Genomic DNA, 26501 nt, shown 5'->3' on the forward strand with positions numbered 1-26501 from the left:
CCTCGGTGGAATCCATAACGAATGAGTCACGGCGCTAAAAGTCCACCCAAACAAAGACTTTCCCGCCCAAAAAAAAAAAAAAAAAAAAAAAAGTTCGAAAAACTCGAAAACTGAAAAATAACTGATTTCCTCTCTTCAATTCCCTCTCCACTACACTTCCCTTAAAGCTCATTCAATTCCGCATTCCTTGCCTTACTTCCCTAGTTTACTAACAAACCTTCCGCATTCTCAGTCCCCCTGCGCTACGCGCAGCGCTCTCAATGACGTTCCCAGCCCGATGCGGGCAGCGGACAGTCTCCTCCTTGCTCCGACAACGATGCTTGTCCTCTGAAGTCGTGCCGTCATCTCTCCGCACATTTTCCACCGTTCAGACTCTCCCTTCTTCAAAAAACCCCCTATATTCCGGGCCGTCCTCTTTGCAACAATCGCAACAGCTCCCCGCATGGCGAGGCTCCAAGAGGGCGTTTTCGAACTCGTTGAAGAAGCTGGCTGCGGTTACGGGCCAGGAAGCTCCGAGCGCAAAGGCTTATTTGGCAAGCGGAGCCATTCAGGGCTCGGGCCAACTGGTTGATGTGAAAAAAGTCCTGGTGATTGGGAGCGGTGGATTGAGTATTGGACAGGCGGGTGAATTTGACTATTCTGGTATGTGCTTTTGTTTTTGACGTAGTGCGGAGCGCATCGGCCATGAATGCGTGCGTGTTCATCCAGTCACCCCTCCACAGGATAATGTGTGCGCAAGACAATTGAGCTTTTCAATGGTTCTGGGAACGGATTTTATGGGCTGTATTCCGCGAATTCGATACAGTTTAAGTGGGCATTGCAATATTGGGGGAGGATTGAGGTTTCAATTGACCCATACAGCTAACAATTTTACTTTTCTATTATTGTCTTTGAACAGGCTCTCAAGCACTCAAAGCCCTCAAAGAGGCTGGTGTTGAATCCGTTCTGATTAACCCTAACATTGCCACAATTCAAACGGACCACAAGCTCGCGGATGAGGTGTACTATCTCCCGGTTACACCAGAATATGTTACCCATGTTATTGAAAGAGAGCAGCCAGACGGAATATTCTTGACTTTTGGAGGCCAAACCGCTCTTAATCTGGGCGTCCAGATGAACCGCATGGGTGTCTTTGATCGTTATGGAGTCAAAGTCCTTGGAACCAGCATTCGGACTCTGGAAGTCAGCGAAGACCGTGACCTTTTCGCCAAGGCATTGAACGAAATTAACATCCCAATTGCGGAATCAGTTGCTGTCAACAGCGTTGATGAGGCATTGGAGGCTGCTGAGAAGATCGGCTATCCCATTATCGTTCGGTCAGCGTATGCGCTTGGTGGACTTGGATCAGGTTTTGCGAATAATGCTGAAGAGCTCAAGAACCTGTCATCCCGCTCGTTGACTTTGGCACCACAGATTCTGGTAGAAAAGTCTCTCAAGGGCTGGAAGGAAGTTGAATATGAGGTGGTCCGTGATGCTGCTAATAACTGCATCACGGTTTGTAATATGGAGAACTTTGACCCTCTGGGAATCCATACTGGAGACAGTATCGTTGTTGCACCCAGCCAAACTCTTTCCGATGAAGAGTACCACATGCTCCGGACAGCTGCCATTAAGATCGTTCGCCACCTGGGAGTTGTTGGGGAGTGCAATGTCCAGTATGCGCTTCAGCCTGATGGGCTTGATTATAGAGTCATTGAGGTCAACGCCCGTCTATCCCGGTCCTCAGCTCTGGCTTCTAAGGCAACTGGATATCCTCTTGCTTATACGGCGGCCAAAATTGGACTTGGTCATACACTACCTGAACTTCCTAATGCGGTGACAAAGACTACGACCGCTAATTTCGAACCTAGTTTGGATTACATTGTAACTAAGATCCCCAGATGGGATCTGAGTAAATTCCAACATGTGAAGCGCGACATTGGCAGCTCCATGAAATCCGTTGGAGAAGTCATGGCAATTGGTCGTACCTTTGAGGAATCCTTCCAGAAGGCTATCCGCCAAATTGACCCCAAGTACGTTGGCTTCCAGGGCGACAAGTTCGAAGATCTCGATGATGTCCTCAAGAGCCCTACTGATCGTCGATGGCTTGCTGTCGGACAGGCGATGCTTCATGAGAATTATTCTGTTGACAAGGTGCACGAACTGACCAAGATCGATAAGTGGTTTTTATACAAGCTACAAAATATCGTCTCTCTACAAAACACGCTTAAGGAAATTGGCAGTTTGTTTGGAATCCAGAAAGATATGATGCTTAAGGCGAAGAAGATGGGCTTCTCTGATAAGCAAATCGCCTTGTGTGTCGGCTCTACTGAGGATGATGTTCGTGCAAGGAGAAAAAGCTTCGGTATCAGGCCCTGGGTTAAAAAGATTGACACCCTTGCCGCTGAGTTCCCGGCCGATACCAACTATCTTTACACCACCTACAATGCCACATCACATGATGTTACTTTCGATGATCATGGAACCATAATCTTGGGAAGTGGTGTGTACCGTATTGGAAGCTCCGTGGAATTCGATTGGTGCGCGGTTAACGCAGCCCTTTCCTTGAGAAACATGGGCAAAAAGACTGTTATGATTAATGTACGTACAATAATTTTCACCCTCCCCCCAATGAAACCCTTCCCCCCAAACCATCCCAACCCCTCAGCCACGCTATCCCTCACCAATCCCATCCCGTCTTGGTGCTCTCTTCGGGCTCATTATCGTCTTCATTCCTTCTCGTGGAGACTGTTTAATCACTATGACACCTTTTGTATTTTCTGCGGGAACCATTTTTCAGCTCGTTATGCCGGTTGCCTGGAAAGACCAGAGTGATGCCTCTGCAACCCGGAGTACCATAAAATATATGTTTAAAGAATCCTATCAAAAAAAATGCTAACAATTATTAAACAAGTTCAACCCGGAAACCTATTCCACTGATTTCGACACTGCTGATAAACTCTACTTCGAAGAACTCAGCTACGAGCGTGTCATGGACATTTATGAGCTAGAAAACGCTAGTGGAGTCGTTGTATCAGTCGGCGGTCAATTACCTCAGAACATTGCCCTGCGACTCCAGGAAACTGGCGGTGCTAAGGTCCTTGGTACAGACCCCAAGGATATCGACAAGGCTGAAGATCGTCACAAGTTCTCCCAGATCCTCGACAGCATCGGTGTGGACCAGCCAGCGTGGAAAGAGCTAAGCTCAGTTGCTGAAGCTGAGGCTTTTGCTGACTCTGTTGGCTACCCTGTACTCGTCCGTCCCAGTTATGTCCTCTCCGGAGCTGCAATGAGCGTCATCCACAGCCGTGATGAGCTGAAGGAGAAGCTTCTCTCTGCCAGCGCAGTCTCTCCAGACCATCCTGTTGTTATCACCAAATTCATTGAGGGTGCACAAGAAATCGACGTTGACGCAGTCGCGTCTGCTGGCAAGCTTATTGTTCACGCTGTAAGTGAACACGTGGAAGCTGCAGGGGTTCACTCTGGCGATGCGACTTTAGTACTCCCTCCTGTGAACCTCGAAGCACCCATAATGGCCCGTGTAAAAGAAATCGCAGAGAAAGTTGCGAAAGCCTGGAGTATTACCGGCCCCTTCAACATGCAGATCATCAAAGCTGAAAATCCGGAGGGTGGTGAGCCAATTCTCAAAGTTATCGAATGCAACCTCCGTGCTTCGCGGTCTTTCCCTTTTGTCAGCAAGGTTTTGGGCACCAACTTTATCGACGTTGCAACGAAGGCGCTCGTCGGCAGAGACATTCCAGAACCCACAGATCTTATGGAAGTCAAGCGTGATTATCTCGCTACCAAGGTCCCCCAATTCAGTTGGACACGTCTAGCTGGTGCTGATCCATACCTTGGAGTTGAGATGGCTAGTACAGGTGAAATCGCCTGTTTCGGCAAAGATCTGGTCGAGGCCTACTGGGCCTCGTTACAATCCACAATGAACTTCCGCATGCCTGAACCAGGTGAGGGCCTCCTATTCGGTGGTGACTCAGAAATGACAGAACTACCGAAGATTGTCGATTACTTGAGTCCTCTGGGATACAAGTTGTTCGCAGCCAGCTCAGATGTCAAGGAACACCTAGAATCCGCTACGAAAGGTGGCATTAATATTGAAGTCATTGAGTTCCCTAAAAAAGACAAACGGGCCCTGCGAGAAGTGTTCAAGAAGTACGATATTAGAGGCGTGTTCAACATTGCTAAGAGCCGCGGAAAGACTCTGCTTGATGAGGACTATGTTATGCGACGAAATGCTGTCGATTTCGGCGTGACCCTTTTCATGGAGCCAAAGGTATGTTAAACAACAGTTGACATAAATTCCCTACATGTTTGGAGCTTTCTTTTCTTTTCTTTTTTTTTTTTTTTATTTGAAATGTTCGCACTGACCCAAATTACCATACAGACTGCCCTTCTCTTCGCACAATGCATGAGTGAAAAGCTGCCACGAAAAGAAGGAATCCCGTCCGAAGTGCGAAGCTGGTCTAACTTCGTCGGCGGCAAGCTCTTGTAGATCACACTACTTTGAACGCTTTCACTTTATTTCGTTCACTTAAAATTCCTAAAATTCCGCACGCAAACCGAATCTACCCATGCTTGCCTCTGGAGATTTTCTTTTTCTGAAACTCCACCTTCCCCTTCACTCGATCTTGTTCTCATATGACATAGACAAACCCGATTTCACAGCCTTTTTACCATTTTCCATTTTCCATTTTTTTTTTTCGTTTTTGCCTTGCCTCTTTTTTTTCAAATTTATTGTTTCGGAGTGTTGCGTTGTCCTGATACAGCACAGCTTGAGTATCTGATGCTATATTGATCGATTTATTTTTGTTTTGCCATCGTCTGCGTGTTTCAGTGCCAATTATCATAGGTTAACTATTCCATGCCCGTTTACCAGTCAACGGTGGAGCCACCCTGTTTTGCAAGGCACAGCATCAGTCTGTAGTTCTTTAATTTGTTTTTCCATTTTCCTAGGAACAGTTTTATTGCTAGATCCGCATAGACAAAAGTTCCATTGCGAATCCCCTGAATTACATGCACGCTTGAAGTTGAAAGCAATGTGGGTTCATTTGGTGCGTGGCGGGTGGTCTGCAGCCAATATTTATTATCGAAGAACCATCCAATCTAATGCTTCCTCGTAGTTAAAAGGGAGACAAGAGTACGTAGATGGGCAGGAAAGCTCACTTGAATACTATCCTCCCTTCCTTTGATGAATATATTGAGCTTGTAATTTGTTTCAAGCAGGGTCAAATAAGGTTGACAGTTAGCGCCTCATTGACGCCAGATCCTTAAGCGCCATCGCCAAGCGCGGGTAAGCGAAGCTTGCCAACATCCTTGTAGCAATCATATAGGGGCGTGACTACTAAGGGAAGGAAAGGGAGGAAGCGTGGAAGAAAGAAATGAAGGCAGGGTAATAGGAGACAACCCGTTGCCATCATTTCTCAAACCCAGCATGGTCAGCACAGGTGGAATTGCCTGCAAGGAGCCGCGAGCAGAGTCCAGACAAACTCCAGACAAGGGGCTAGGGCTATTCGCAACATCCCAGATACTGCCCAGGGACAACATCTTCGCAATTATCGCCAACTTCGCCACCGTCTTGGATACTGCGAGGCTGCATGATACGTGCTCAAATTGCTTCGTCACGGTAGGTGACGAGTTAAATCCTGACTTGTCATTGAAAGCGTGTGCTGGCTGTCATGTTGTTAAGTATTGCGGTAAGGTAAGTTTCGGTGAGTCCTTTTCTATTTGCTTTCCTTTGTAAAGTGTTTGTCCTGTTCAAGTGTTAATACCGCTTCCGCATGTCTATTCTTTTTCAGAAATGTCAAATCGAAAGCTGGGCTGCATCGCACAAGAAAGAATGCAAGATATATAAACAGTGTCAGCCAAGGATTCTGCCAATGAATGCAAGGGCTATTCTTAGAATAATTTCTCAGCCGGACAATAAGGTTTCGAAAGAAATATATGATACCCATCATGCAGTGTTCCGAACGCTTGGACACCACTTTTCCAAGATGGACGAGAGGGGTGGCGAGCAGGCCCATAGGATTACTGTTAGCGCAGAAGCATTGAAGGCAATTTCTAACACGGAGGTTGAGTTATCCACCCTTGTGGTCTATTTTGCAAAGGTAGAGTCATGTTTCCTTGCTTCCTTTCACTAGAGGTTCTAGAACGGTTAACAAGAAGTATAGTTGGAAACCAATGCTTTTACCTTAACAAACCAATATTTTGATCGAATCGGATTGTGCTTGCTTCCATTTGCGGCATACATAAATCACAGTTGCGAGCCAAACGCGTATATTGGATTCGACGGACAAGTGATGTATTTGAAGGCGTTGCAGGATATTGCTCCAGATGAGGAAATATTCATCTCCTATACCGATAATACCGAGCCGCTCAAAACACGCCAAACTGAACTCCAACTACGGTATTTTTTCGAGTGCAAGTGTCCTAAATGTCTAAAAGGAACTTCAGCGCGTGAAGACCAGTTTCTCACGCCAGGGGGACCTTCTTGTCCCTCCCAAGAGAGGGAGGCACGTGAACTTCTCGCAAAGAGTAAGACACAGGGCGAAACAGTGAGAACCTCAGTTCAAAGAATAGAAGAAGCATTTGGCCTGCTGCACGCTACTAAATGTTGGCCTATAACTCGCCAACCCCTCCCGCAACTTCTTGATGAATTTATCGTGAATCTACTGGAGGCTAATTGCTACAAATCCGCGTTCCTGGCCGCTGTTATCCGGTATCTCCATATCGACCCCGTCTTATATCCTAGCCAACTGCACCCTATCCGCAAGCGGAATACATGGGCCCTCGCAAAGCTTCTCCGGTGCATCAATCAATCCCAAGATCACGATGCAAGCCCTCCAACTCCGCATCTTGACCAGCTCCAGCCCGACTTTGCATGGATTTGGTACGCTTTGCTCCATGAACTTGTGGAGACATACGATGATACACAAGGTCTTCAGCTTTTGCTGAACGCAGAGTATCAGTCGATTTGCGACGACATGATGCACCATGGGATCGACTTTAACACAGCCGACGGACGCCGAAAAAACAAGATGGCAATTACGAGCGCATTGCAAAACTTGAGACGAGTGGCGGACGAGGAGCTGCCAAGGTTAAATAACAATGGTTGGAAAGTAATTGGAACTTATTTAAGTGATGCAGAATAATTATCTTCTCTAAACAACAAAGATACCCATTCTCAATAACCTATATTCCTGTAATCGTCTCACGTTGATCTTAAAATTAATAGTTAATTGGGATTAAAAACACGCTTCGCTATGCAAAAGAATCAGCTTAAAGAAAACAGGCTTAAAGAAAACCGCACTAAAAATAGAGGAAGGGCGAAAAATCCGGCACAAACAATTTCTAAAGAAAAGCAATTAAAAAGGACTTAAGCCATAGAAAACAGAACAAGAAGAAAAAGAGAGAAAAATGAAAGGAAATCATGGGTCGAGTGATCCCAAGCAATTATAGGGACCCCAGTCCAGGTGGTTTAACCGTCCTCTTCTCTAGAAACTGCGAAATCTGGAGCCAGACAAATACCGTGTGGACCAAGTGCGCCCATCCAAATCCAGAAATCCGTTTGGGTCTGACAAATTTAACAGCGATAAAAAAATAAAATTAAAGAAACCTTTGTCCGTGATCGATTCTCGAGCTTCAAATGCAGTATATTATGTTAGCGCCGAAACTTCTTAGAAAGAGCATCAAGCTTTTTCTTCCGTTCCATTTTCTCTCTCTTGGCCGCCAATTCAGCCAGCCGTTCTTTCTCGTCCTCGAGTTTGGCTGCTCTGAGGGCACGTTGTTCTTCCTCTTCAACGTCCATCAAGCCAGCTTCCATGTCCGCTGATTCGTCGGAATAATAGCCTCCATCATCGTAATCATCGCAAAAGTCACCTTCATCCTCTTCGTCCGTAGCCAAGTATTCATCGCGTACGGCTGCACGAGAACTCTTCTTCATGCTCCTGCCATGGCTAGATGCATGACGGCTGGGAAGGCCTGCCGTGCCTTTGTACGTCGAAGCAGAGGGGGTAGAAGGCGGTCGGGCAGTTCCTTTATATTCAGATTCTCCGCGGCTTTTCAACAAAGCGGCCCTTCCCGCATTTGATTTGGTTATCTGCTGTCCATTAGCATTGGGCGCCTTGGTTGGTGTAGTCGTTCCGCCCTTTTTATTCTTTTCCTCCTCAGGGCCTTTTCCCTTCGCTTCCATTGCCTTTCGTTTCTGCTGAAGTTGCTTTTCTTTAGCTATAGAGTGGTGTTTAATCATTCCAAGCTGCATAGGAGCTTTCTCTTGGAGGGCTTTGGCTCGAAGCATCATCTCTGCGTAAGATCCCTTAGGTGGTGGCTTAGTTGGGGAAAGGGCAGATGGCGGCCCAGTTTTCTGGGTGCTTGTGGATGGCGGCTTTGTGGTTATGTTTGGGGCACCTGACCTTGGGGCAGAGCGAAGTTTAGTATCCAAGGACTGAGTTGGAGTCGATTTCCGGGGAGTTGATCTTTGGGGCGACGAAGACCTCGAGACTTTAAAAGGATGGTCCTTCGGGCGAACATCGTACTCGGCTCTCCGCTTTTGTCCAAGGGTAGTGCGCGAGTCAGCCTGCGCCTTCGAGGATGGAGTGGAACTGGGTTTGGAAATCGAAGAAGTAGAGCGCGGCGCAGGATTCCGGGTTGCAGGAGTGGCGGTGGAAGTAATGTCGCCTGTCTCGATTGACGAGAGTACGGAGTTAAGGAACTGGAAAGGATATATGTTAGTTTAACTGTTCTCTTGACGATACGTAAAGGTATGAATATAGACACTAACGCTCATGGTGGCTAGATATATATTGGGACTTTAATCAGAAACCGTCATGTAGGAGAGATGCTCATCGATAACTAGGAAGTTGGAGGGGTTCATGATGTTAATATCTTCAGACAAAACATGCTGACCGACTCGGAAGCAATCTGCTGGCAGGCTGAAATAACCTTATTCAAGAAACCAAAATTGCTGATACTAAGCTAGAAAGGAAAGAATGCCTTCACAGAAGACGGTAGGCAGCTGTATTCACTGTCGGACGTAGACCGAACTGGTCCAAAACAAAGGCCAAAAAACAAGTGCTCATCGATTGGGCAAAATATCGGGTGAGGATGGCAGTCACGTGTTATGTTTGAGGCCATGTTTAATGACACACACTGCCGATCATAGTACCACGCGCCGGCTGCTGACTAAACGCACTTTCGCTTGCCGCGAAACAAATTTTGAGCTTCAACAAGCAGAAAAGGATTCAGCCCTGATTTTTTCCGTATCCAACCACTATTGTCAAACTCTCCTCGAACTCGACGTCTCAGTCTCCGCCCAACTCGCGGTTAAATCGATTGATTCTCCTGTTCGGAAACTCTCAAAAGTACGTATTATGTCCGCAAGTCTGTGTTTTGCTTTTGGCCGTATCTGGAAACTAATCTCGTGGTCCCTTCGCTGCGTAGAGAAACACATTTTCAAAAATGAAGCACATCGCAGCTTACCTCCTCCTCGGCCTGGGTGGAAACACCTCCCCCTCCGCTAGTGATATCAAGAGCGTTCTCAGTTCCGTCGGAATCGATGCTGACTCTGAGCGTCTCGAGAAGCTCCTTGCTGAGCTTGAAGGGAAAAATATTACCGAGGTCCGTTTATATTAGCCTAGCAATACATTTCCGTTGATAACTCTACTGCTGGATGAAATGACTGATACCAACTTGTTTCTCGTCATTTAGTTAATCGCTGAGGGCACCACCAAGCTCGCCTCAGTCCCATCTGGTGGTGCTGCATCTGCGCCTGCTGCAGGCGGCGCCGCTGCTGGTGGTGCGGCTGCTGCCGCTGAGAAAGCCGAGGAGAAGGAGGAGGAGAAAGAGGAGTCTGATGAGGACATGGGCTTCGGTCTCTTCGACTAAATTAAGTGATTTGTGAATCCCTCGTTTTGCGAGGGGGGCGGTCAACAGAATGCGATACTTCAATGGCAGCTTTGGAACAGCGAAACGTATCAGCCTGGCAATCATAGCTGTAAATACATGACAGCTGGGGCTGCGGTGTGTGTCAAGTTTGTGTCGACCAGCTTTTTGATGACACCCATGAAGGAAGAATTGATGTATTTCTAATCACAAGATTCTACAAATCGAAAGACCTGTTCTTCCAGTAATGTATGAACTCCTTGCTGAACCGGGGATCAAGCGGTAGTCTGTAGTGCCTTCAGCAATATCTGTCTAAGATTAGACTGCCAACCAACTTCATCCAACAATTAGTACGAGTAATGAATCCTACCTTTTGGGTTAACCCTGAGATGAGTAAATTTCCTAATTCGGCAATGCCCAGAGAATCCTAGCCCTAATGTAGACTAGTCCTGATAAGGTCGAGTTAGGGCACAAAACCTTAGCGCCATCGCTTAGCCGAGCATCCTCTGCCACGCTCTCAAACTCCTTCGCTGGCACACCGAACGACTGAACGACTGATTCAGCGCGACAACATTCACCCATCGCTTTTCGAACGGCACTCGGAAAGCGACTTGAGAGGGACATTCGCAATCATGGCTGACATCGAATACGTGAGTGCTGCTCTTACTCGTTCTCAGTTGAGTGGGTGGATTATCATATGCTGATTTGTCTGCGTGACTTTTAGAACGCCGACGAGGCTGCTGGTACGTGCTAATCTCTATTACATTACACTGTTGTGTATTTGTGGTTTTTCCATCATGGATTTGCGTGGGAAACATTAGGGAAAGAAATATCTTGATTGCGATCAAACGAATGGGGTTCAACATTAGAAGATGATGAAAACAGCGAGGGGCAACGACATTTTGGAGATGGATTTTTGAATGGGAAGAATAAAAATTGGCATATAAAACGACGATCAAATTTGGCTGACAAACTATTCCTATCGAAACAGAGCTTAAGAAAAAGAGAGCGTTTCGCAAGTTTTCTTACCGGGGAATCGACCTCAACCAGTACGTCCATCCTGCATATGCTCCAAAAGAAGGACGAATGAACCTACCCTCCCCCCTTTTCGCGGAAAAAACTTTGAAAACTAGCCATTCTAATCGATACATCGCCTCAACACCACAGACTCCTTGACCTCTCCTCCGAGCAGCTACGCGATGTCGTCCACGCCCGTGCCCGCCGCCGGTTCAATCGTGGCCTAAAGCGCAAGCCCATGGGCCTGATCAAGAAGCTCCGCAAAGCCAAGCAAGAGGCCAAGCCCAACGAGAAGCCCGACCTTGTCAAGACTCACCTCCGTGACATGATCGTGGTCCCAGAAATGATTGGCAGCATCATCGGTATCTACTCCGGAAAAGAATTCAACCAGGTGGAAATCAAGCCTGAGATGGTTGGCCACTATCTTGGTGAATTCTCGATCTCATAGTATGTTTTCGCTTTTCTCGATCTACATTATTGCATAGCGCCCGTTTGTATCTTGATTTGCAATATATCTGGCGATACTGATTGTCTCCTTTAGCAAACCCGTCAAGCACGGCAGACCGGGTATTGGTGCTACTCACTCCTCGCGTTTCATTCCCCTTAAATAAACTAAAAACAATCAAATATGTTTTTCTTTCGTCGCTACTCGGGTCAGGGTTTCCATTGTTTTTAGCTTTGTTTTTGGTAATCTTCATATCTGCGGGCTATGGAGAGGGTTATATTTGCTCAAACAGACGCATCAAATTCCCACTCTCTGTTTTTTTAGCTAAAAAAACGTTTTATATGATGATAGCTGAAAACTAATGTCATGTCCCTATCTAAAATGATTCCCAATTTGGTTTCTTCTGTATTTCAAGGTATCCTTTTATATTTGCCATTCAAAGGCAACTGGTTCGTACTGCACGACTGCGATCCGGCTATCTCGTCCCATGAAAATTTTACGATCGCCAATCCTCATGGATTGGACGGGATGTACTAAATATTTACATCATTTACATCTTTTGGAGAACGTACCTGGTAGATTCATTTCAGGATTCGATAGTAATCGACGTATCCAGGGCTCCGCCCTTCTTCGCCTCTTCTCGCAATATAAACCGAGCTGAAACCTTGAGCATTGACACTTTACACTCCTGTATAACCCGTGGGATTTTGAATTCATACACGCTGTATGCGGTTGATGAGCCGACATGGTGTGTATATTGATGATGCTTGACGTCAAGGATTGGCAACAATTCCGTCATAACTCACGTGGCTGGATATATATAAACAATACCATCAAACGTTACTCTTTCCATGCTTCGAGCGGGAGCACTTCCAAAGATAAATCAATTGAAACTTTTAACGCACAGAGTAATATATTATCATATAACTTCGTATAAAAAACGGTTCGGACATCTGCATGAATCCAATGTGGAAGGTTGACGATCGCGCAACCCAAACTCATATCATGTCCAGCCCTTCGAAGAAGCTGCTCGCCAACGTGCGCAGGATTGTCCCGCCCATGCTGGAGAGGTTTCACAAAGGTGAGTTCTCCCGATGAAAGTGGGAAGTTTCTTCTTCTTTTTTGTCATTTCCAGTGGCGCGGTGCCTACTGGGCGGCTAGCTAGAGCATTATGGGATCATAGTAGGCTTGCAAGCCATTGACTGATACTACTTATGTATACATCCCTTTACTTGCTATGCCAGGCCTTGAAGCGGACAAACATCATATTTTGCGAAGTGATAAACTGACGGTGCGAAACAGGACAACTTGGCCGAGTCGCAGTTATAGGAGGCAGTGCAGAGTGTGTATTTCAACCACTATGTTGCCTTCTTCCTCATGCTCCTCAATGTATCACATCTACTCTAATTTGAGATGGGAGACATATAGTTCGCTTTCATATGTTTAAATGTTCTCACACTCCATTAGTTCCTATGGGCAGTGAACTAGCAAGTCTCTGTTCTGAAGACACTGGGTGTCATGTCGTTTTCCTCCCATTTTCTATTTTGATATCATGGACATTTTATTTAGGGAAATTTGTCCAATTTATTATTAAGAATAGGTCAGAGATGCTGACGCCTCGTCAAACACTGTAGCTATACAGGCGCCCCATATTTCTCTGCAATGGCATCTGCAAGGCTTGGTGCGGCTCCAGTTAACCATACTATTTCCCTATTCATATTCAGCAAGTTCGAATATCATCTATTGGAGTAACTAACTCAATTCTTGTTAACTCGACCATATAGGCTGCGACATGGTAAGTCAGATAAGGCAACTATTCCTACAAATTTCCCATGCTCACTCTAACATAAAATAATGTAGAGTCATGTTATCTGTGAACCATCCTCAGCAACAGTACGTTTCCTCGCCCACTTTCTTACCCTAACCAATAACCCCCTATATCGCTCTTGTCTAACACTCCTCAGGTAATAAAATCTTACTCCCCAAATCTAATGGTCCACCCAATCCTCCAATCCTCCAACACCGTCTCCTCATTCTCCAACAGCCCGCTCCCACACCCACACGCCCGCGCCCTCGCAGAGCCTGTACTTTCCTTCCTATCCCGTTTGCACGTGCTCGTCATCGGCCCTGGCCTCGGACGGGATCCGGTAACGCAAGAAATAGTCACCGAAATCATCAAAGAAGCACGCTCAAGAGAAATCCCCCTAGTCCTGGACGCGGACGCGCTGCTTCTCGTCCAGGAGCATCCAGACCTCATCCATGGCTACACAGAATGCATCTTGACGCCCAACGTTGTGGAGTTCGCGCGGCTAGCGAAGGCGTTGCGTGCAGATGTGTCTTCCATGCCGGATAGTGATGCTGGCAAGTCTGAGGCCTGCAAGCGGCTATCTAATGCTCTCGGTGGCGTGACGATCATTCAAAAGGGGCCGCATGATACTATTTCTAATGGTATGGTTAATATTGTATGTGATGTGCGGGGTGGGTTGAAGAGGAGCGGCGGTCAGGGCGACACGTTGACGGGGTCGTTGGGGACGCTACTTGCATGGCGCAAGGCATATCATGAGGGGTTGTGGGATACCGGTGAGTCTGAAGCGAGTGGTGGGAGGGAGCTATCCAGACAGGATATCGAGGAGGATCTTTCGATTTGTGGTTATGAGAGTGGCGACGATGGAGAACGGGATGGTGATAAACCGAAGAAGAAATTGTCGAGGCCTGCGACGCTTTTGCTGGTTGCGTGGGCGGGGAGTGCGATCACGAGGGAATGCTCGAGGAGGGCGTTCATGGCGAAAGGGAGAAGCATGCAGGCGAGTGATTTGACGGATGAAGTGCATGGGAGCTTCTTGGATTTGATTGGAGAGCCGGAGGGGACGAAGTTGTGAGCAATTTTATTGCCTGCGTCTGTTCGGGCTGTAATGGTATCGATGTATGCTTGTAATTCCTGTATGATGAGGACGGATAGGGACCTTATGCGACATTGAACTTTAATCATATTTATTTCGTATGAAAATAAGAGAGATGGCCGACATTTGACCAAGAAGCCACGCATGGCGAATGGTAAATCTAAGACCATCAAACGCAAGAGATGCCCGAAAATCATCAGCGAAAAAAAATAGAAAGAAAAACAGAAAAAGAAAACAAAAGGAGTTTCCAGCCTGATTTTATCTGGATCACCTCCAAAAAAAAGGTTTGGGGGGGAAGGGGGAGGTTGGTGTGCTTTCGCAGCATATTGGATCTAAGGGAAACGAAAAGGGGAAGCCCTGGAGGATAAAAGGGGCCAAATACATCATGTAAATGGAAAATATCGCAGCCATATATAACCCGAGTCGTATCCGTGATGCATAGCATATATACCATAAAAAAAAAAAAAAAAATAAAAAAAAAGAAGGAAAAAAAAGGAAAAAAAGCCAACAAATCATCCTTTACATCGTTGTAACGTTGTAACTCCGGATCTGATGAATATCCAATCCCATCCTAATTCAAAACTCATCAAAAAATACCCCAATACGACTCAAAGCTATAAACATCACTCTGAAGCCTGCTCAGATGTCAACACAAAAAGAGAAATCTGGGAATGAAAAATTTTCATTTCCCCACAAGAACACTAGGATAAAGATAATATGCCGGCGAAGTCACGTAAAACATTTCCATATCGCTGTGTTCTAGCGAAGAGGTGTAGAGAACTTCATAAGGTGTAGCAAGGACACGGTGGCCATCGGGAAACCTACTGCATCCGATATGCAATCGTATGTGGCGGTATATCTAGACTGCAAACTTGCAATCGGAGCAAGGAGCATGGTCGCATTCGATACACCTTCCTGCGACTTGAATGATATACTCACTTGTCCCGGAGGGGCATTTGCACTGCAATTCCACACATTTGGTCAGCGCCCGCGAATGAGAGGAACGGGTGAAGAAACGAGATGGGAAGGTCACTCAAGAGCAAAAAAAAACCGAGGCATTGGACTTAAGACTTACACAAGTGATAATCGCGCTCTGCGGGAAACTATTTTCGATCGGAATGAGACCGTGCAAATTATCATAATCATCGTTTGGCACTAATGAGTTGACGGGCATGTAATAGTCGCTTCCCTTCCCTTGCAAGACTGCTGCATGCTGCTGGTGTTGTATTTGCAATTGTGAAGACGACATCATTGATGCTGAATTAAAAGATGAAGGTCGATGGGTAACAATACAATTGCCATCTGGGAGCGAGCTTTCTAGGGTAGCAGCGTGTTTCCTCTTGGTGGCTCGGGAGGGATTGGTTTGAACTGCCGGAGCTGGCGGCCGGGAACGTCCACAATTGGAATTGGCGGCAGGTGTCTGAATAGAGACAGGCATGGTCCGAGAGACAGACCCCACATCTTTCGCGAGATCTTCTACACTGTCGTTTCTTTTGAAGCTTGCATCCACCTCCTCAACCCCCTCACATTCATTAGATGTTTCCAATGTGTCACTTGCCATATCCGCCTTTTCTTCACACTGCTTGGTGAGGTGGCCCTCCGGGTGAACCCAAGCGCCAATATTTTGCTTCTTCTTAAAATGTTCGTTGTCAATATGATCAAATCTTTCGTCCCAAGCATCCATCCCCTCTTTTCGCAGCTGAATGAGTTTGCAACAGAACCCACACCAGAATTGGAACTGCCCATTACGACCGATCTCATTGTGTCTCGCGGTCTGCTTTGTCTGCTGGTCGTCAAGGAGGTGTTCGGATCGGAGGTGTTGATAGAATTTATCTTTTCTGTCGAAGAGACGGGCACAATCCGTGCGCCGCAAAGGGATAGCTGGAGGGAAATCCTCACGGTCTGGCCTTTCCATCAAGGTCTCATCTCTGCTGGCTACGTTATTTCTCGTGGTATGCTTTACTGGACAACGCCAGCACCGGAGCTGGAAATGTTGGGTGTTCTCGTGACGCTTCCAGTCGTTTTTACTTCCGAAACTCTTAAAGCACCTAGGATGAGTGCAGCCGTAGGGTCGAGAATGGCGCTTCTCGTGCTTCCTAGAGTTTACTCGTTAGCAATCAACGTCTTCAATCAGGCAGGAGTGAAGAGAAAAAGCCAAACATACTTCAGGTCAGACAACCGTGCAGTCTCTCGCGTACATCCTTCATATCTACATACAAAAGTTTTCTTTCCCCGGGGTCGCAAAGCCTCATTCTTACTGGTCGTGGGAGTCTTTTCTAGCGACGGGACATCTTCATTTAGTCGAGATGCCTCCAAATGCTTTAGACTGGCCTTGAGCAGCTCGCGTAGGGCGTTGTCCCTGGATTTCTTCGACCCGTTATTAAGTAGATCAACATAAGCAGGAAGGCTAGCTAATTGCAAAGCAGAAGCGGCGACATCGTCGCAGGTGGGCCCATTTCCGTTTCGTGGTTTCGCCGGTGTAGAGTTGGTTACGTCTCTTCCCAAAGCTTTGAACAAGCCTAATACGGCCTCTCTGACCGAATCAAAATAAGACGGTGGGAGGTCACCTTGGTTCTTTATAGGAAAGGATAGTGAGGATGGTTTATGTCCACCGTCGGGTTCGGTAGACCTGCCAACACTTTGATGAAGCTCAATATTATCCCGAGAATTGTCCATATCCTCCTGAGACTTATCATGCTCGAGCAAAGGTTGGGATAAATCTTCTGTTGTAACTTCCACAGACATGGGGTTGACATTGTCGTTGAAGGGGGAATCGTTAGGATGGTTTCGTTGTCCAGACTGAATACCTTGTGGATACTTGGGGCTATTGCTAGACATCCCATTACACTTGCTGACTGCCTCGAAGGTGTAAGACTGACGGTCATCTAATTGGGCCGCCTCTGGAAGCGGACGAGGCCTATAGCTCTTTGGGTCTATGACCTCCTGCTGAGGTAAACAAGAGAGCAAGCTATGCACCGCTGACTTGTGCGGCTTTGACTCCTTCGTGGATTCGAACCAAGCATTAGACCTAGTCTATAGTCAATATGGTGTTGATGCGGTAGAAACCAAGGTTAGATCAGCGCAAAGAGGAAAAGAATAAAATCAGAGCTTACCGTGCCAAAAGTTCAGTGGTATCCTCCTCCTTATGCATGCGGACAAGATGTTGTATGAAATTATCTTGCCGAGGCCAGATCTTCTCCTTTCTTGCACAGTCTTTCGCGAAACACTTAAATTCCTTTAGCTTCCCATGCGTTGGCCCTATTCCATGAACGCTTTTCTTATGTCTCTCTAGATCATTGATTGTCCCGAAGCCCCTTTTCCGAGTGCAGCTCGGTTCCGTGCAGGAGAAAGCTCTTTTATGACGCGTCATGTGCTTTCTAGAGGGGTACATATTAGCCAAATCATTTTTGATCGTATTATTGACGTCCAAGAAGGAAGGGCGGGATATAAATAAAAGTAAGTAAATTCGACTTGCTTTTTATCTGACTGGCATTTCCCCGTCCATCCACATTTAGCTACATCGCATGAAAATTGAGAAGTGTCTACTTGCGGTCTGGCCTCGACACTACCTTGCGCATCAGGTTGTTGGTGCTGGTGCTCACTACCAAAGACATATTGATTTGGCAATTGGGGGGAGACTTGTGGCGTGTTCCATGAGTGATCCATCATCTGTTGCTGGACAGGCTGGTTAACAGGAAAGGAGCTGGTAACGGACGCAGTTGCTATGCTTGTGCCATAACCAGAGTCAGAAGCCGAATTGACGTTGGGCTGACTACCTATCTCGAACGACAATTGTCCAAAGTTATGCGGCATATTGGCATCAGGGCTATCAATCCTTTGTCGTTTACTTTCAGGGCCTGAGGTCAAATCCTCTTGAACAACTCCCATCGTATTCCACGACACTTGGTTATCGGTGTTGAGATTCGCGGCGGAATGTTGTTCGAAAAGATTACCATCAAAGAATTCACAAGAAAACGGCCACGTTGGTGACGGAACCATATGTGAGCGCGAATCTGTTTCATAATGCACCAACATTTGTACAGGTCCCAAATTAGTGAAGGGGAGCATGTCTACATGTGGAAAAATATTCATGTCCATCCCCTCCTGGAAGGTGTCTCCATTATTCCAGGTCGAATCGTCATGTAGGGTATTTGTATTTGGTGTATCCACATCCGGCACCTGGGGAGAGCAAAGACAATTATTAGTTAGCGCAATCACATGTATGATGCAACATAATGATACGTATAGCTCCACTTTGAAAGAATCTATATAGGGAATACATAGCATTCTGAATATTACAAGTATAAACGTATTGTATTGAAAGGTAGAAAGGAAATATGTATAATCCGTACTGAGATAGGGAGCATCCTTTGCTCAAGCTGGTCAGGTAAATGATGAGTTTGATCCATGACAACAATAGCTGCGTCTTACAGGGCTAACACCAAAGGTTCTAGATCAAAATATAAGTGGAACAAGTATATTTCAAACAGTTTCAGAGGGGTACGGCGTTATCTTTTCGCTTTTGGAAGCAAGAGAACGTGGCAGGAGGGTTTTAGCGGCTGTTTATAGTTGCATCGCTGATATGAACCGATCGACGAATTGTGGAAAAAGACTATAGTGCTAAACTTATAGCGAAGGGACGGTAAAGAGTAACTATATGAAGGAGGAAAGCAGGATGAGTTGCCATAATAAATTAATTTTAAAAATAAAGAACTAGAAAAGGAGTGATCGAAGAGAGGGAAACTGAGGGAACCGAACGGGGACATATAAAAATAAAATCAAAGAAGGATTGATTCAGGGAAACGGACGAAGTGAAGCTTGAGACAAGAAATATTAGAGCGCGGGCTAGTCACGGGTTTCCCTCCCGGCTTGAGATGGGAAGCGTAACAGGAAGCAAATTAAACGAGAGTCGGAATATTGAATCAATCCCGAGAGAGGGATCATGCATGAAAGTGCTTCCGAGGGAGAAGACAAGTGAAAGTGAGGGCACGCTGGCAGTGTTTCAACAAATAATGTGCTTACGCCTGTGCGGAAGTCAAAAGTGCAGAGGTTTGAGCCCTCTAAAACGTAATCCTAATTGGCATTCCCGGATTTGATGTTCTGTCTTCGTGGTACCCGTCCGGCAAACTCGACGTGGCGGTGTAAGAAGGGCCTTTTCAGACGGGAGAAAAGGGAAAACAAGATAAAATTCTGCTCGGGTTCCGCAGCTCGTTCCCATTGACTACCCTTCAGATCATCATCGGCGCCAGGTCCCGGTGGCAGATCCTGATGACAGGATATGGAAGCGAAACAAGCATAGAGAAAAAGCAAAGAGAAAGGATGTGAAGAGTTTGGCGCTGAAGGTAGAATCGATGGGTATCAAGCAAACGACATGCAATCTAAAAGTCAATAAGTAAAGATAATGAAGATAAAAAAGATGAAGATAACGGCTGAGTGTATATGCAGGTGACTGATTGGCAGAATCCACATGGGGAGGAATTAGTTCGTTCTCTCCCCAAGTGGTAAAGAGAAGAGAAACATCGAAAAAAAAAAAGCAAAAACGAAAAGTCCGGTTTTGGTTCAAGGGTTCGAGCAAATAGGATGGCCGCAGAGTTGGGCGCCAGCTCGAGATGCTCTACAAAACTCATGGATGAGGAGGCACAGGGAAGCGAACTCAGTCCTGTGGGCCCATCGGCGTGCAGGCCGTGATTGAGCGTCAAGCACCGGCAACAGTGGCCGAGCCCCGTCGATGTTGATTGGAGGAGGCCTTGCCATTTGGAAAGCGCATGATATGCAGAAAATGCCAGCAGTCGGCGCCCCTTTGACCCTGACAGGCGGTGGCAGACGCAGCGGTGGCTGATCGGACGTTGATGTGGATGCAGGTGGAGTTCAGGTGTTGAGCCTCAAATCGGCCTCCGTGACAGCGCCCATACGGCACCATACGGCACCATACAGCACATCAGGGGATGCTGTTGCGTATTATTACCACCGCATGACGATACAGCCGCTGTGCTGCCTGACGACAACCTAGCGCTAGTCCCGATCGGGTGCCGCTAGGGCAGCAGCAGCCCAGAGCCAACCAAACCGCAGCCCTATCTCGAGAGTCGTCAGGAGCGAATGATGAAGGGCGCTGGCGGGGAGGTGGCTGTCGGGGATGGCGGGAGATCGATTCCTCGGGGGTCGTATGCGTCGTAGAACCATCACCCCTTGATACATCTGGGGATCAGTCTTCGCGGAACATTTCTGGAAAACACTGACTGCACCGTTCGCCACGATGATCATTCTGAAGTGGTTCATCATTCTATCTAACTCCGCTGTTACTTTCTGTTCTGGCGCACGGTTCTCTTCTCGATGTTTGGGCACCTTATTCTTCCAAATCGGGCCCGGAAAGGGATCCCGTTGGCGCAGACAACAGATGGAAGATATACCATGGGCGAAGGAAAAGAAATCCGCTCCAATACCCTCTCATCTTCCTCCAGATAGGAGCGGCATACCAGAGCTGATGGACGGAAAGAAAAAGGCTGATTGAATTCATCAAGTACAGTTTCGTTTCTAAAACGAGTAATACAGCGGCATTGATGCCAGGGCAGTCAAAATTCGTGACTGTATAAACCAATACGCTAATTCCAAGGCACATTTCACAATATTTTAGAATAAACAGTAAAGTAAACGCAAAAACAATTGGTTTGAGGGTGGAAATGCGGTCATTTTACTGATAACAAGTCATTACGTGAATGGTGTATCGATTGAGGCCGATTAACAGAAGTTGCAGGAAAAGTGAATCAAAAAGAGTGAAACCACAAGTATACCAATGATACGAAAAAATAAAAGGAGAAGAAAAGCAAAAGAAGAAAAGAAAAGAAAGAAAACATAACGAAGTAGGCTCTACGTGCAGCATACCAGACGTGAGGAAACATTCATAGGACAGCTAAACCCTAGAGATGAAAAAAAGGGGGCAAACGTAAACAAAGCAGAAACCAGACCGCTTCAAACAGAATCAGAACAAGTGGCGAAAGAAATAAAAAGAAACGCAAGAACGAAAAGTGACCATGAAAAGAGAAACGAAACAAACCGGAAACGTTCAATAACACTGCTTCGTAGAATGAAGGGCCGTTATTAGTCGAATCCTACACATCATCACTGGCTCTGATAGTGATATGGTCCGCCGCGGTGTTGGCCAAAGCCTTCCGACTGGCCTGCGGGATCGGTATCAGGTCCTGAAACCACTGGATACTGCACAGTAACTGCGATGTCATTGAAGTTCATTACCCCTGACGAATCTATCCCACCTCGACTTTGTTGATAGGCATATCCGGCATGCTCAACTGGTGATGTATACATTTGCTGTTGATTACCATACGCGGTGCTGCTGGAGGCGACCGCTGACGCATCCATGCTGTATACCGTCTCTCCAACCGGCGCTTGGGCCGTGTCCGAAATAGGTGACTCTAGCCTCCGCGACAAGGCGTTATACAGGGGCGGATATGTAGCGGAAGTATGGTGAGAGCTGAATTGTTGTTGCCCTGCTCTAGTTGTAACTGGGTACACGTTTTGCTGCTCACCAACCGACGGCGACGTTGGCCGTGGATAGGGTGAGAGATTGTACCTCTGTCCGCCAGCTGAGATTGACCTCCCTCCCATTCTCAGTGATACAGCAGTCAGCTCATTCTGCACGGTACGCATCTGGAGATGGTCGACTACCAGAGGAGATTGCGCGGTTGCATAACCTTCCGTATTTTGTGCCGTTGAATTGGACAAAGTTGAGTGGCCAACACTGGTTCTGGGTGCATGCTCTAATTGGAAGGGATTTTGGAAATGCCCTGTACCTGGAAGGGGACTCATTGCTGGTGACTGGCCACTTTCGACTTTTGGACGGGGAGGGTAGCTTCCTAGTTCGATGGGGCTGATAGGAGTATCAGCACATATTGTCCGCTGTTTGACAAGGCCTAAGATTGGCATGGCGATTTGCTCCATATGCTTTGCCATGTGCACGGAGAGCTTCTTCCAACTGTTGCAGACATTGTCACAGAATCGGCATGGCTCATCCTTTGGTTGCTTGGAAGTAACATGATGACATTCTTCAACCAACTTCCACACTTGCTCTACTTCCTGGTCAGGAGTTGAGCTTTGCTGGTTATCCATCTTCTTCGCTGCTCCTTTACCGTTCCCACTGCCGCGGCCTCTGGAAATTTTAGCTTTTGGTTCCGGCATTTTATGTTCTCGAACGAGATGTTGCACAAAGTTATCTTTCCGATAGCACCTGTGCGAACAGTCCTGCATGTTACAGGTCCACCACTCCAACTGTCTATGTCTCTCGCTCTCGTGCCGCACCCAGTCTGCCTTTCTCTTAAAGGATTTCGGCTCTGTACAGTCGGGAAATGTACAAGTAAAAGGCATGATGTCCTCATGAACATGTTTTGTCCAGTCGGATGGTTTCTGGAACGCTTTAACCTTAAAGCAAAGATAACATTCGAATTGAGCGGGGAGACGTTTAACCGGTGGCAGAGGAACTCCATTGGGAAAAAGTGCAGCAGTTACAGTTCCTTCGCCAAAGCTGCTCATATCCCCGTCTGGATTGGCTGAGCTGGTTATTTGGAACTGCGCGCAAGTGGCGTCTGGATCTTTCGAACTAATTCTAGGTGGGAGCATGGTGGCTTCGCCTCCCTGCTCAAAGCAATGTTTGCCTGAGGTGCAATTTTGCATGTTCACTGCTTGAACATGTTGCAATTTAAGTTCAACAAGTTTTTTATATCGACGTAACTGCTCTTGGGCGAATCGCTCGATCAATGCTGGGGACTTAAGTCTTGGATTGAGCTGTTGAATCTGGGTCTTGAAGCCATCGAGCGTTGGAACAATAGGATCCGTTCGGATAGCGAAGTCCATGGTAACGCCCTTATCGCCCATCGGCTCGTCTTCATCATCCTCATCCTCCTCGTCGTCAAGTTGCCCCTTTCCTGACATAGGACTAGGCGCAAGAGCTTTGTCTTGACGCGGGGAAGCAAGGGTAGGAACTGGAGGACCACCAAAGTTTGTCATTAATTCAAGCAACCCGCCGGATACAGGTGACTTTGAAGTTTTCGAGAGATCGCTTTTGCTGCGACTACGTCTCATGAAATTATTCCAGGGACTCGATGATGCACTAGGAGAGGGCACTCCGACTGGTCCACCACCACCGACGGCTGCAATCTGTCCAGTCATAGCCAAAACAAGGCCTTCAGTTGTCAACGGGGATTTGGGAGGGCGGCTAAAACCGGGTTTCTTTTGCGGTAAAACTGAGCTGGTTAACCCTCCTTCCTTTGAGTCTTTGTTCTTCTGCTTATCGATGGATTCTGTTCCTGGCTGTTGTTGCGCAGATTCGGCTAGCTTACGTTTCGCGTTGCTGTTGCTCCTTTTAGGTAAAAGTTTGTTTGTGTGTTTGAAAATACTATTTCGCCTAGTGTGCTTCTTTTCTTTATCGACAAATGAAGGATTGAAGGAACCATTGGCTGCATGTAAGCTACGCATATCTGATTCACTCATTCTTCGCGTGGTGCCCCATGTGGCAGCACGCGATGCAGTTTCAATATTTTCAGCAGCACGCCCGAATCTCGATATCGCAGCATTCGAGGTCGACGGTTGATGTCTAGTATCGCCGATCCGAGGGTTTCTAAGTTGGTCTTGCCAGGGTCGAGCTCTGATAAACTGTCGGGGCAGTGGCTCCGCATTCTGAGCTTCATCATCGTTGGTAACTGGAGGGAAATACCCTCTGGACAATTCGACTCGAGAATCTAGATCCACTTTGGCCGGGGGCGTCTCTGGGATTTTGCTTGAAGCATCGGAGTCATTGTCATCCTCTATATCTTCTAACCCGCTGTCCTCATCGATTAAAACACCAGGCCCAGGGATTTTAGAATCATCAAGGAATTGCTGGTGCGTGGCTACCGGATCTCCAGTGCTTTTTGCTCTGCGACGAAATGTCACCAATTTGTTTCTTCTGCTAGGCCTACGGCCAATAGCACCATTATCCTGGACCTCGCTATTAACCTCGCTGACAGACAACCACTGTTCTACATCCGCGTTCTTTTGCTCTCTTTTTTGTTGCTCCATCATTTCTTTGGGGCTTGGCACGTAGATGTCACCTCTGCAAGCAGGATCAAGTCCTGTTTGTCCCGTGGAGGAGCTGGCGATCCATGACCCATCTTCCGCACGAAATGACGGTGGAGGAACTGAAATAGACCTGTACTGTGAGCCTACGTAGTGGCTATCGTCAATGTCATCGTAGTCATACTCGTGCTTGTTGCCTGTTGGCGAAAGATGGGAAGACGATATTGTAGGTCGACCCCTTTTTTCCGACCTCTGTTCCGTTGGGTCATCGCCCCTGGAAGGAGAGTCGCCTCGAGTATAGCTCGATACCTTAACAATCGGACTCGTAGGTTGATCTCTATGAGAAAAGGTGCTAACCTCAAGCGTATCGCTGCACGGGCTGGCTGTCGTAAGCGTTGGTGTATGTTGAAACCGATGGGTATGAATATCCATTCTTGAAGGCCGGTGTGCCTTGTCTCTTCCGTCATTCATACTAGAGAGGTCCATATTTTGGGAGTCAGATGGGGGACTAGGAGTGTTTGTAAGGCCCGGGCTCAAAAGTTGAGACGCTGTTAATGTTGTTATGTCTAATTTTTGCTCATTGCTTTGCCCTGAAGGCTCGTTATCCTGTGGATTGTAGTGTTGTAGGGCTTCAGAACCCGGTAATGTAAGTGGCTCGGATTCGGGATTGAAGCCGAATTCTGGCTCTAAGAAGAAGGGGTCGTCAATTTCGGGAGATCCGTAGGAACTAAAATCACTGTATCCGCACTCAGCGTAATCGGAGGGGCTTAAGAAATCCTGGTGGGATGTAGGAGACTGAACGTTGCTCGAGGGATTGGTATTTGGCCGCGTATATGCGGTGCCACCCTTCGAGCCGCTTGGGAGGTGGATATTATTTGGAGATACTGGCAATGAGCCGTGGAAACCCTCCCCTGATAATTGTCCGTTATGGTGATGGCTTTCTAATTCAGAAAGGTTTACCGTTGCTGGTTCACCATGTGGACGGAGTGATAATTGCTCGTTGTTATTGTTGTTGTTAGAAGGGTTCGGGAGAAAAGGGTCACTGTAGATTTGAGCTTTGAACGCAGAGAGATTCGGAGACTGATTTTCGATAGATCGTGGAGATGAAGTTGCTGTCGACATAGTTTGTAAAGAATAGCAGTCTGGAAAATGAACGGGATGAATAGATTGGCCGATACCTGACTGACACCTAGGTGGACGGTAGAGGTGGAAATCACAAACTGTGGGAATATGAGAGGATATTAAATTGTGATCTTGTATTCCACGTTGAAGCAGCAGCTTCCTGTCAGCTCACAGACGACGTTATAGGTCAAATCTATGAGTTGATCAAGAGGTAAAGGCAGACTGCCGCTGTTGTTGACCACCTTTACATTCCAGCCAAGCTTCTAACTGTTCGCTGGGAGGTCTGGGAGTTGCGACGCAAAGGGATTCAGATATAACCTTCCTGCGTAACCGGAAGTGGAAAATTGTGCGATTATTTGGATTTCTTGGGGTCAAGGTGCGGTCCCTTGTTGGTTACCGTTCGAGGAGCCGAGTTGCGGTTGTTGGAAGCCCCGCAACTGGGAATATAGAGATGGAGGGGAGCTGTGGGGATTTTCAGACTATTTCAATTGCGTGGGCACCTGGCTTGAGGGCAATAGGCAATTAAAACGGATGCCTTCGAAAACTTACTGCGCAGAGCCGGTGGAGGAAGGGGATTGTAAAGTCAAACGGGGGTTAGAGCATGGATACACGCTGGAAAGTTGGTAATCGGAGCCTCTCCAAGCCATGAGAAGAGGGAGTGCAGAAGAGGTTCCTGTGCCGAGACGGACATGGCGCAGTCTGCGGCTGATTAGATGAAAGCCTGCCGATTGACCTTGAGGCTTGACTGTAGTCTGCCGTGGGACAGTAGCCAATTACAGCCGCACTCCCCCTCGGCCTTATTCCAACAATCCATGCATGATTTTTTAATTGGAGCGCGAGATTTTGGGCGGACGTGCGTTTTCGATCTAATACTTCCCAGGAAAACGGGAACACTGAACATTAACAGTGTATTGTTGCAGAAATTCCAAAGTGGATGACGGCGTATGACAACTTTCCGCGCATACCTGTATGCCATAGAGAGCGAAAGAAAAGCTTGAGGCTTAGTGGAGGGAGCCCCAGTTAGAGAATCCTGGCCCAAAAACAAGCCCGATTGTCATTATGATTGAAGCGCGGCCCCAAAT

At 47.1% G+C, this 26501-nt stretch overlaps 9 protein-coding genes across 9 annotated transcripts; 6 read left to right on the top strand and 3 right to left on the bottom strand.

Moving 5' to 3' along the window:
* Positions 1–208: 208 nt before the first annotated feature.
* HCBG_01770 (carbamoyl-phosphate synthase) lies at positions 209–4489 on the top strand (the record flags this gene model as incomplete). Its single annotated transcript, XM_045428819.1, has 4 exons — positions 209–642; positions 899–2580; positions 2894–4270; positions 4382–4489. 4 exons carry the CDS (start codon positions 261–263, stop codon positions 4487–4489), a joined length of 3549 nt encoding a protein of 1182 aa, XP_045290605.1.
* A 939-nt stretch (positions 4490–5428) lies between these two features.
* Positions 5429–7380, top strand: HCBG_01771 (MYND finger family protein; the record flags this gene model as incomplete). Its single annotated transcript, XM_045428820.1, has 3 exons — positions 5429–5695; positions 5793–6101; positions 6165–7380. The coding sequence occupies 3 exons, from the start codon at positions 5429–5431 to the stop codon at positions 7143–7145; spliced, it is 1557 nt and encodes a 518-aa protein (XP_045290606.1).
* Positions 7381–7654: 274 nt separating this feature from the next.
* On the bottom strand, positions 7655–8779 carry HCBG_01772 (uncharacterized protein; the record flags this gene model as incomplete). The annotated part of the gene is made up of 2 exons (XM_045428821.1): positions 7655–8704; positions 8774–8779. The coding sequence occupies 2 exons, from the start codon at positions 8777–8779 to the stop codon at positions 7655–7657; spliced, it is 1056 nt and encodes a 351-aa protein (XP_045290607.1).
* A 352-nt stretch (positions 8780–9131) lies between these two features.
* Positions 9132–10121, top strand: HCBG_01773 (60S acidic ribosomal protein P2; the record flags this gene model as incomplete). Its single annotated transcript, XM_045428822.1, has 3 exons — positions 9132–9353; positions 9433–9609; positions 9700–10121. 3 exons carry the CDS (start codon positions 9132–9134, stop codon positions 9874–9876), a joined length of 576 nt encoding a protein of 191 aa, XP_045290608.1.
* Positions 10122–10410: 289 nt separating this feature from the next.
* Positions 10411–11725, top strand: HCBG_01774 (40S ribosomal protein S15; the record flags this gene model as incomplete). The annotated part of the gene is made up of 5 exons (XM_045428823.1): positions 10411–10523; positions 10598–10616; positions 10865–10922; positions 11041–11337; positions 11432–11725. The coding sequence occupies 5 exons, from the start codon at positions 10506–10508 to the stop codon at positions 11499–11501; spliced, it is 462 nt and encodes a 153-aa protein (XP_045290609.1).
* Positions 11726–12340: 615 nt separating this feature from the next.
* Positions 12341–14358, top strand: HCBG_01775 (YjeF domain-containing protein; the record flags this gene model as incomplete). The annotated part of the gene is made up of 5 exons (XM_045428824.1): positions 12341–12416; positions 12638–12681; positions 12978–13016; positions 13196–13228; positions 13300–14358. The coding sequence occupies 5 exons, from the start codon at positions 12341–12343 to the stop codon at positions 14212–14214; spliced, it is 1107 nt and encodes a 368-aa protein (XP_045290610.1).
* A 736-nt stretch (positions 14359–15094) lies between these two features.
* On the bottom strand, positions 15095–18234 carry HCBG_01776 (C2H2 zinc finger domain-containing protein; the record flags this gene model as incomplete). The annotated part of the gene is made up of 5 exons (XM_045428825.1): positions 15095–15196; positions 15311–16331; positions 16400–17263; positions 17349–17612; positions 17951–18234. The coding sequence occupies 5 exons, from the start codon at positions 18232–18234 to the stop codon at positions 15095–15097; spliced, it is 2535 nt and encodes an 844-aa protein (XP_045290611.1).
* Positions 18235–19815: 1581 nt separating this feature from the next.
* On the top strand, positions 19816–20743 carry HCBG_01777 (uncharacterized protein; the record flags this gene model as incomplete). Its single annotated transcript, XM_045428826.1, has 3 exons — positions 19816–19910; positions 20246–20396; positions 20504–20743. The coding sequence occupies 3 exons, from the start codon at positions 19816–19818 to the stop codon at positions 20741–20743; spliced, it is 486 nt and encodes a 161-aa protein (XP_045290612.1).
* A 608-nt stretch (positions 20744–21351) lies between these two features.
* Positions 21352–25419, bottom strand: HCBG_01778 (uncharacterized protein; the record flags this gene model as incomplete). The annotated part of the gene is made up of 1 exon (XM_045428827.1): positions 21352–25419. The coding sequence occupies one exon, from the start codon at positions 25417–25419 to the stop codon at positions 21352–21354; it is 4068 nt and encodes a 1355-aa protein (XP_045290613.1).
* Between the last annotated feature and the right edge of the window lie 1082 nt (positions 25420–26501).

This window comes from Histoplasma capsulatum (assembly GCF_000150115.1).
Source record: "Histoplasma capsulatum G186AR genomic scaffold supercont2.2, whole genome shotgun sequence".
Lineage (NCBI taxonomy): Eukaryota > Fungi > Ascomycota > Eurotiomycetes > Onygenales > Ajellomycetaceae > Histoplasma > Histoplasma capsulatum.